The 11,132-nt window shown below is 38.4% G+C and overlaps 1 protein-coding gene across 1 annotated transcript; it reads left to right on the top strand.

The window, feature by feature from the left end:
- The first annotated feature begins 2,651 nt into the window (after window positions 1-2,651).
- Window positions 2,652-10,247, top strand: LOC588699 (proton-coupled folate transporter). The gene is made up of 6 exons (XM_030973046.1): window positions 2,652-2,758; window positions 3,565-4,319; window positions 5,856-5,990; window positions 8,246-8,329; window positions 9,094-9,253; window positions 10,138-10,247. Exons 2-6 carry the CDS (start codon window positions 3,605-3,607, stop codon window positions 10,226-10,228), a joined length of 1,185 nt encoding a protein of 394 aa, XP_030828906.1. The 5' UTR covers window positions 2,652-2,758; window positions 3,565-3,604; the 3' UTR covers window positions 10,229-10,247.
- Window positions 10,248-11,132: the final 885 nt, after the last annotated feature.

Raw genomic sequence — 11,132 nt, 5'->3', positions numbered from 1 at the left:
CCGAGTTGATTAGCATAGTAACATGCTTTAGCAGTCACGCAAAAACAAACACTCACAATGTATTATTCAACACAATCTGAGAATGTATACTATTATCTAGATCTAAATCAGTGTCAAAAGGCATAAATTGGGGTAAAAATAATTATTCCACCATTATGACCAACAGTGTACTACTAATAATAGGTATCCATCAATAGTTCGTGGAATCCATCAGAAAGTTGACGTAGAAGAAGAACGAATGATATCCCAACAATGTGCTTAATTATGAAGACAATGTGCGGTAAAAATGCTCTGCTTTACACTTTTTAATTCATATTTATAAAAAATATAAAAAATCAGGTTAACATTTGATATAACCAATGTTAAACAATAAATTTGGTAACATTATTGAAGTAAATGCTTCCACATATCTTACCGTAGATATGCCATCCTGAAATGAACTCGTTTCTTTTCATTATTAAGATCAAGCTGTACAGTTTAAATAGGGGGACGTCCTCATCGTAAATAAAATGTCCATACAATAAATATACATAAACAGTGAGTGCATCGTTGAAGGCCAAGAACAACAAAAAATAGAGAGAGAGAAAGAGAGAGAGAGAGAGAGGAGAGAGAGAGAGAGAGAGAGAGAGAGAGAGAAAGAGAGAGAGAAATATATAATTCTTTATAAAAGATGGAAATCGTGCGACTATTATAGCCAAGTGGCAACACAGATTATTGATTTGATGCACGTCGAATCCGACCAGAGGACCACGACATTCCCCTCCAATCCAAATAGCTTTGTTGTTATTGTTGTTTTAGTCTTAAAGGCGTGTGTCATTCATTTATGAATATTTACGCCTGATCTATGAGCTCTGATCTTCGGCCTAAAATAAAATGAACTGAACTGTTCTGAACTAAGTTCTGAACTAGCCTCCGATCCCGTGCGGCCATACGAAAAAATAAGACGCATCCCTTAGCCTACCTAGGACAATTGAGGTCAACGCACTTTGTATTTACGTAATATTTTGTTGACAGTTTTGGCGTTCACATTGTTTGGGAGGCCGAGGCCAAGCTGACCAAATCACATGACTATGAAAACACATCAGTCACCTAGAAAGTAGTCTACAAGCAGTATCTTCATTGTTCATGTGTTAGTTATGCACAACGAGGTGGTGTTTAACTGACAGGTAAATGGTAAGATTTCTTCTGTATTTTGTTGCTTCATAATCATAAACATCTAACTAAGCGAAAAGTTGAAAACCCTTCTTCCGAAGTTCAGTTCAGTCCGACATGTTCGATCTAATGTAACTTCTAAGTTCTAGGGCCGGGGCCTATCTAATTTGTTCTCATAAGACATAAATTTCTAGATCTAGATCTAGATCTAGACCTCTATCTTGTCACTTCACTTGAAATTATGATTGATTTATTTTAACTTACACAGGTCTGTTAACAAAATTGGGGGTACAGAGCGGACAAAATACACTTTTTCCCTGTGATTCATAAGACCCAAGCACTTCAGTAAAGTCAGTAGATCTAAGTTAGAGTAGACTAGGCCACTCCGGCACACTCCAGTAAAAACTAAAACATGGAGTGTCAATGCTAATGCGTATTGACCTCTAGCACTGCACTGTGTGTTAATAGGCAGCATTTGAATACATGAATAGTCAATACACTTATAACACACAGATGTACACAATCATGCCGATGCGGCTGATCGGCAAGTTTGACAGTGGACTCACAATTTGAACTTTTTAATTATTCCTTCTAATATTGAACATCGGAAAGTTGAAAAAATTGTATCTACTGCTATTTAGGTGTCACCAATCGTCACTAAAGTACAGATTTTGAGTGTAATCAGTTGAGTTTTGTACAATGATGTTTGAAATGTTGAGAATCAATAGCAAAGCTTTTAATACACAGCCTGGATAGTAATGCACCTACATGTATGTGTGCAGTGGCCTACTGGGGCCCGTGGGGGTGCTGGTCCGAGAAAATGGTTCGTCTGCATAAACGAGGATCAACACGGACAAATCGCATTCCCAAGAATAAGGATCGTCCCCATTCGGCGCTCTGCGGGTGTATTAGAGTAGGGTTACTGATCCGCGCGCTGGCAATGCAAAAAATAGATTCTGCGTAAAAAAATATCCACAGTTCACTATCTACTTTTACGAGTTTTCTGTCATCCCGAGGATTTATCTAAATAACATGAAAGTCTCTGTGCTGCGCAAGTGATAAATGCATCATGGTATCATGGAGATCATCGCGGAATCCGTTTACGCATCACAAACTCGCGGATCAGACATAAGGACGCGCTTTGTCCGCGTTTACGAAGATATCCTTGATTATGCGGACGATCCTTATTCTCAGACCAGCGCCCCTACTGATGACTGAATCAAAGTTCTTTCAGTATCATACATTGTAATTGTTACTAGATCTATTGTAAGAATTAATTTTAGAAGAGCCAAGAAGTGATACAAAATTGGTGAATGGCATCCCTGACTTTGTTGCTTTGAAAAATCTGTTTGACACCCGATCTTGATAGTTACCATGGAAACCATACCAGAAGAACCTTCGACCTCGATGACATCTTCAGAGGAGGAGGAGCAGCCCAGATCCAGGTCTAGAGTCGTCTCTGTGGAACCAGTTATTTTCCTGATCCTAGCGGTCCAGGGGGTGGTGTTGGTGAACCTACGCACCCAGTATGTTGAGGAGCGTCTGGCAGCCGATAATAATTACACTCTTCCAGAGGCGGGGAACTGCTCTGCTGCTAACAAGTCGGGTATGAAATGATATAAGGTTATTCAATTAAGTTTACTCATTTCCTTAAAAAAATCACATTACAAGAACACTTACATTTGCAAACAATACTGTAAATAACATGCACAAATTTTCACTAGAATATACATAATTACATTAAGATATTAAAGGTATTACAAAGTTTTGGTATAAAGTCATGAATTTGTTTCAAATGAACATATTGGAAGCATATGCGATCCTACAATATTCAGCGATTGTTTGTCGCGGTTGAAATCAAGTCTAAAGTGATGAAAATAACACAATAAACTCTTTATGTTGTATAGCTCCCTCTCAAGGTCAAGATATTAATTAAGCTTTAAAACAATGTTTCTCGACTAAAATGACCGATTAGCTATTCCCGATTGGAAATTATATATCACAACTACATATTCTGAGATTTTCATGGTCGCAGCTACCATTTGTACGGCTGTAGGCGCTTTTTGAAATTCATCAAAATTTACCGGGAGCACCAGTAAATTTTTATATTCAATTTATCTCGAAAGCAGAAGTGTTTTAGGGGCTAAATTTTCTAGTGCTTATAATATATCCAAAGGGGCATCCAGGGTCAGAGGTCGACATCTATATTAACTGTAGCTACAAAGTTATGCATAAAATCAAATACATTTTTTATATGAGGAAATTCCAGAGATGAACAAAATTAACCACTCCTTTATTATCCTTTATTAAGCAAGTGCCTACAGTGCCTTAGAAGAGAATTTGATAATCTACAAGTTGATTTTACCCGAAACAGTGACTAAATTTCTACATTCTATTTAACTTCCTTTGCAGCTGATGCTACGGGAAGACAGATAGAATCGGAGACATCGTTATGGGTCATGTACATGAAATCAACATCCGTTTTCATCCCCATCTTCACCGGCGAACAATCCTCATTGCCGCTTCTGACATCGTTGGACGAAAACCCATCCTGATCATCAATGCCCTCGGCCATCTTCTTGCCTCAACTGTCTTCCTTCTCCTTGCCTGGCTCCACCTTCCGCTCATCGTCGCCGTGGCAGCAGAATGCATCCTGGGACTCAGCGGCGATTCCATCGTCTCCATCAGCGTTTCCTTCGCGTACATCGCTGATACGAGCACGGGCAAGTCGCGGGTCACGAAGTACACGATCATCTCGTTCATGATCTACATTGGATTCGGTGGAAGTCAAATATTTGTGGACCTCATCTTGCAGAAGACAGATAGCTACACTCTCGCATTTGGTTGTGCATGGATATTCGCCTTTCTCAACTTCCTGTATGTCCTAATCCCGGGGCTTTTGATAGAGACCGTCGTAAAACGCACCTCCTTCAAGCTGGTCAGGACGGTCAAGAAACTCCTGAGGAGCTTCGTCCAGCTTTTATCAGTGTCCAAGGACAGGAGACGGTCAAGGTTGGCCCTTCTACTGACCATGTTCATGATCTATAATATAATCACCGAGGCCGTCTATGCCGTCATTACCATTTATGGACTTGGTCAGCCGTTTTGTTGGTCGCCTACCATGGTTGGGATCTACAATGTCATAGTGAATGCATTTCCAGCTTTTGGTACGTACTAGGTGTAAAATGGAAATCGTTTCATTGCTTTTGGGAAGGTCAAATAACAAAAATAATGAGTTTCTGTCCCCGCCCGCCTCCTTTTTTTTAACTCTTTACTATTAAAAAAAAAGCTTTTAAAAAGGAAAAAAGAAGCTGTGTGATGTACATTTTGTATAGCTTCTATAGCTAATCCAAGCTGAACACATGAAAATTTTTCACTGTTTCTAAATTTTGAAACTTGCTTAGCAAGTGGACTAAAATGATACAGATCATTTGTTTTGTCATACATTGCATCAGTATACCCAAATAGCACAATATCTGTGAATAAATATACCTTGGCCAGCTATATTTAGCATGGCGACCATCTTGGAGAAAAAAAGATAAATAGTAATGCCCTGCCTCCTTTTTTTTTTTAAAGTCTGGACAAGAAACACGTTATTTTTTGTATTTGACCTAATGATAAAATATAAATTCTTCCAGAATCAGATTTTAGAGGATGAATACCTAATTCACTTTTACAAAACAATTTTGAGTAGAAAATATTATAATTATAATATACTAGAATATACGGGAATCAATCTCCTAGTGTTGATCCATGCAAATAACAAATGGTCTCATGATGTTTGAATGAGAGTTTTGATCGTCGGTGTTTGGGCTCTTCAGCAAGTATTTGTCGTTTCTTTCATTTAGATTTCTTGTGTTTAGACAATCTATTTACTGCTTGATAAACATTAAACAATTCAAGAACCAATCAAAGCCAATACTGTTTGCAATGCAAGGCCCTGTTTCGTAAAACTTGTTATCCATAACATGTTACAAAAACTGTTAAAAGCTACTGAAATCATGGCATTTGATTGGCTAAGATGCAAGTTTATCATAGAAATTCATGATTTGTTATTGATAATGAGTTTTGTTAGACAGCGCCCAGTTCCATTCTATCACTACCTTTAAAAAAGATGTGCACTTTCATTTGATTATAACTCAAAATTACAACTCATGTCCTTCTAAAGTTTACACATTTTAAAATTGATGTTTGTGAAATCATGGCATTTGATTGGCTATACCGCTAAGAGCAAATATGTCATAGAAATTCATAACAGGGCCCATTTCAATCCTATCATTACTTTAAAAGAGATGTGCACTTTCATTTGATTATAACTCAAAATTACAACTCATGTCCTTCTAAAGTTTGCATATATGTTTAAGTTGATCTTTGTGAAAGTTCTTTCAGTAACTTCTCGAACACTTCTCCAAATATTTTGTTACTACCTCTGTAACCTCCAAACTCCAAACCAACTAAATATCAAGTTACCAACCTATACTTTTCATAGTAATGTCACTTTTTTTCTTCTCGCTCTGTTCTGTTGTCTTTGTGTCGGTCTCCTTGGTGGATGATAATAATAGTTTGTTCTTACAGTATATAGCACTTTTAAGGACCGCAGGCCCTCTCAAAGCACTTTACAGATAAGTATTATTACCCTGGTCATCTTATTCAGGCTTACCTTATTATGGTAGTAACATGCATTTTGTCTTTGTTTATTCTAGTTGCCATGGTGATGATCAAGCCCCTACTCTACTGTTTGTCCGGCTACCTTATCATGCAGGTCGGGTTTCTCTCGGGTGTGGCCATACTCATCGTTTCTGCCACTGCCAAGACAACCAATGTTCTGGTCTACGTAGGTAAGTTTCGTTTGTGCAGCACTTTCTGCAGCAGGTGACAGAACCATTGCTCTATCAACAGTATCCTACACTAACAGGGGGGTGTTTCACAAAGACTAACATCAACTTTAAGTTGGACTTTAATAACTATGGCAGGCCGTTCATGCCACTAGTTCCTCTCACTATTATTCTCTCAATTATGATCTTTAGATAATATTTTTTCCTTCAATAATGAACTATCAAAAAACTCAAAACCTGTAGATTTGTGACCACTACTTATACATGTACGTCCCTTCAGAGACCAATGCCATTAAATGGTGAGAGCATACAGTGGTATACAGCCTGCCATAGTTAAGTCCAACTTAAAGTTGATCTTGGTTTTTGTGAAACATCCCTCTGTATTACTAATTTCAACCCTAGCTCAAGCGCTATGCCTTGCCCTAACCCTAATCTTAAAGATGAAGTTGAGTTCTGGTCATGCGATTGCATTGTGAAAGAAACGGTGTGGAATCGACCAGAAAAGGTTGATCATCTAGCATATAAGAATTTGTGTGTATTGCAAGGTTCTAGAATCATCAAAATGATAAGAAATTTGGCCAAGTCTTGGTAAAGTTACAAATACTGTACACAGAAAGATGTATATGGTACTACACGAACATGTGCCGTAAAAATCCTACCCCAGAGTTTTACGATGTTACATGACATAATTAGAATATGAAGGCATTTGAAGAGCCATGCTTTTCAGGGAACATATCTTATCTGATGTTCTTCCACACTTGCATGATAAGAATGATAACGCGCACAAATTATTTTTCACCTCCTCCCAGAACTCAACCTTCTCTTTAACCATAACCCTTTTACCTAACCTGAAACCAAATTGATAAAATAAACCTGCATGAAATGTCACTGGAGCATATGTCAGAGCACTTGAATTTCTGAAACGATTTCTTGATTCCTCTATAACTAGTCCAGTTTGCAGGCCATACATGTATGTAAATAGGATGTGAATTCTGGCAAAACATGAAACAAATAACAACATCCAATAGAGATGCTGCTTGTAAGTGTCGGCTTGCGTGGTGATGTAGATATACAGTAGGTTTCCCGGTGACTTAAGCTCACGGACGCCAGCTATTCTCCACTCCTGACGACGGATAGTCAACCTGTTCGAAACGTCGAGCCACTCATCCTCTCCAAGTGCTATAGTTCTCCTTAGAACTATATGCTAAGAAAGATAACAAACAGTCCTTTTCAGGACTACACTCCTCCAAGAAAGATTACAGAGTCAGAGTCCTTTTCAGGACTCCTCAAACCTCTCTCTCTCTCTCTCTCTCACATGGTGCACCCGCAAACCTACTGTATAACATCCAATATGGTTTTACGAGGAGAGGGTTTTACAGAAATACAAGATTAGTCGACCCTTGTTAGTTTGCTCTGCGAAAAAAGGTTGCGTTAGCACAATACAATTTCATTGTGAAATTTAATCTAACTCTGATCCACAAACCAACCATACATGTATCTCAACTACCGGTACATCAATTCGTCAGCAGTATTGTAACATTTATCAATATGGATTTTATGTGGGTGTCAGAAAATTCATTCAAGACACTAATCTACATTTGCCACTCTCCACCCAGGTGAAATAAATGGGTACCTAGAGGAAGAAATTCCTTGAATGCTTTAGCGCTTTATTGTGGCATCTGAGCTACAGGAGAGGGTAGTAAATATGATACTTTATATTAAAGGGATCTGGTTTGTCCCAGATTCTGAAACAAAATCCTGGATTTAGCTCATGCTGCAATGATAATTATAAACCTATCGGTCATTCAGGAACCCTATGACTTTTACAAGCCGATCGCCTGTCTGATTATAAAGATATTTATGATTGGAATTACAAATTTTGAAAACCGTTTGACCGTTTGCCAAACTGTTTTCATAACACTACAGTCTATTGGGAAAACGAGTAAAACGGTCACTCAAGGATTTTTACTTTTTGAGGCACTTCTTGATCTGTTTGAAGCGCAATTTTTTAAGGGCTTCAATATTACACCATTTCACAGACACCGATAACATGTAGGGTGTGCATATCAGATTTAACATTCTTAAACGATGCCTTTAAGTTCAGTAGAATAATTTGTATAATGACTGCGCTATCTAAATGGCCATATTATTGTTTTTATTAATAAAGATAAAATGATGGATGACTTCTCCACCTTGGTTACAGGTATGTTCTAAATCAAACTAAATTGTAAAAGACAAACTCCATATTTTACTTTCAGCTGTAGCGGCTGGCTCTCTGCGGACTCTTCCTGATTCTATCATCGAGTTCTTCCTTTCTAACATGGTATCTAGTCATGAGCGAGGTGAGAATCTTACCCTTTTCTGACTTGCCTCTCTAAAGGGGAAGTCCACCCAGATATTAAGTTGGTTATAATAGAAGCAGAAAAATGAGAAGAACAGTTTAGTGGAAGTTTGAGCGAAATCCGATTAAAAATAAGAAAGTTATGAATTTTTGAAGTTATGATCAATCAATTAAAAATGGCCAACTCTGTGAGATATCAGGTTAGGTCCTTACCAATTTGCTCTGTATCATAAATTCGACATTTCCATTTTTGCCCTAATGACAAGTTCCAATCATGCATGCACCCTAAATATAATTGTTGCAAATAAGTTTTTTTACAACCCTTCCATCATCAAATACTTAGTCATTTAAAGTTCATTAAAGCCCGTCTACACTAGTTTGGCAAGGGGAGATTAGACCTCCCTGCAAGGTCACTGGCAGGTGGTTATATCATCAAATCAGCTCTCAATTAAAATAAGAAAAAGGGGATCATGGGGGGATCAACAGGTCCCGATTAGGCATTGTTGGCTGTACAGAGGGCGCAAATAGGTGTAAGTAATGCAGTGGGGCTTTAAGTTCTCTGTTACCCCAAGTATTAGACAGGGATGCCAGTTTTCAGGCCCTGGCAAGTTAATTTCAGACTATAGTTTAGGTTTTTGTGATTTTCAGGCCCTGTGATCAATTCTAACTGGCATCCCTGATTACAAGTAGTAGTGTACATAGCAAGTATTGATTTGTTTATTTATTCATTTTTTAATTTTTTAAAATTCTCTTTGATAATGACAGGAACTGCCTTTGCCCTACTGTCTATCGCAGCATCTATTGGTAAAGTGCTCTCGCCTATCTTGTTGAACGCAGTCTACGCCAAAGCAGTTCTTCTCAACTTCCCTGAACTCACCTTCTACCTCGCAGCAGCTATCTATGCCTTACCCATACTGTTAACAGCGTAAGTAGTCAAGCAAATCCCATCCCACAATGCAAGTAGAGTTAAATGTAATCATTTCATTTTTATGCCTCCATTACGAGGTAGCTGGAGGGATTATGTTTTCGGGTTGTCCGTCCGCCGTCTGTACGTCTCGTTCTTGTGATCCCGTTATCTCAAGAATCGATAGATGGATTTCTGCCAAACTTTGGTCATGTGTGTATCTTGCAGAGCCAATGAACTGATTAGATTTTAGGGTCATGAGGTCAAATATCAAAGGGTCATACATGTATAATAAGAAAACTTGCGATAGAATGGGATCAATCACAAATCTTTTTTTCCTTGTGAACAGGAAAAGAGCCCCGCAAAAAACACTAAATGCTTAATAATCACTGTTAGCTTTCAAAAAATTGCTCGTCATGTCACCAAAGGTCAAACCCTACAACTTACAATGTCTCCTGAGAAGAGAAATCATTACTTTTACACTGGATAAAGTAAAGATTTTGGTTAGTGTAGGAGGTGCATAGCATTTTTCACAGGAGTGTGGTATACCTGAGCCCTGTTTCACAAAACTTGATATCATTGATAAATGCTAAATTTCTATGACAAATTTGCTCTCAGCCAATCAAACGCAACAATTTCAGTAGCTTATACAGTCAAACCTGTCTATAGCGACCGCCCAAGGGAAACACAAAAAGTGGTCTTTGTGGACAGGTACCTTTAGTACATGTTTCAATGAGAAACCATTTTCAAGGGAAACAAAAAATGTGCTTGTTGTAGACAGGTGGTCTTTGTAGACAAGAGGTCACTAAAGCAGGTTTGACTGTAACAGTTATCGCAACTTGCTATTGCTAACAAGTTTTGTGAAACATGGTTCTGATTTGTAATCCTCTGTTGTTTCTTTTCAGGATCCTACATGTGTGTAGCCGGCCGTATGATGAACTGAAGATGCAGATACAAGGAGAGACAGAAGAACAGAAACCACTGGTGGAAGATTAACAGGTGGAGGAAAAAAAAATCGCTCAAGAATAGAGGAAGGTCAGGTGATGGTTACTAAAGCTGGAGCGCAAACCAGAAGTTCAACGCACAAAGGGCCATCACAAAGCACAACGCACAAGTACAACGCACAAGTACAACGCACTAGCACAACTCACAAGCACAACACACACGCACGACGAAGTACTATTATTTATTATATTTGCCCATTTATAGAGCATAGTTCCTATTTACAAATATACTCTTCTTGGCTTAATATGAAGTATCATTACCCCAGTTGTAGCCTAGCCACCAAGATAAGTCGTCAAAGCTTTCAAGGAATCTCTCCCTCCCTGGTACCTGTGTACTTCACCTGGGTGGAGAGTGGTAAAAGTAGATGAATGTCTTGCCAAAGGACATTTTCATGAATTGTGATATTGACTGGCCTAAAGAGCAATACTACCCAAATAAAGGACCACACCTCTAGCACCTCCACAGGCTCCACTTCGCCAGTTATCATGACACAGTGGTTCATTCACTTCAATCTTAATTCTAAGGTTGAGGGTTCAAATCCCAGCCTGTCAATAGCTTCCTGTGGCAAGACATTAATCCCATTTGCCACTATTCACCCAGTTGTAAATGGGAACCTGACAATTGCAGAGGTAGTAATAATTGTTAACAGTTATTATAACTCGCTACTGCTAGCAGCTGTTATGAAACAGGGCCAGTTGCCACTAAAAGCTTCTACCGTGCTTCCGGTGGCAAAGTGATTTTTGCAGACTTCTGCCTGGAAGTCCTCATTTCTAAATGAGGTTTACATTGCCTACATTTTCAGTACTTTCAGTTTGCCTTTAAAATTCTTTCAAATAATGCTGCAAAATGTTAAAACAGGGCATTTTTATTTACATTCGTACAGTATTTAGAAGAA

This window comes from Strongylocentrotus purpuratus, unplaced genomic scaffold, assembly GCF_000002235.5.
Source record: "Strongylocentrotus purpuratus isolate Spur 01 unplaced genomic scaffold, Spur_5.0 spur5_contig_865, whole genome shotgun sequence".
In the NCBI taxonomy this organism is placed as follows: domain Eukaryota; kingdom Metazoa; phylum Echinodermata; class Echinoidea; order Camarodonta; family Strongylocentrotidae; genus Strongylocentrotus; species Strongylocentrotus purpuratus.
The sequence above is the reverse complement of the archived record's forward strand: the minus strand, read 5'-3'. Positions and strand labels throughout refer to the sequence as shown.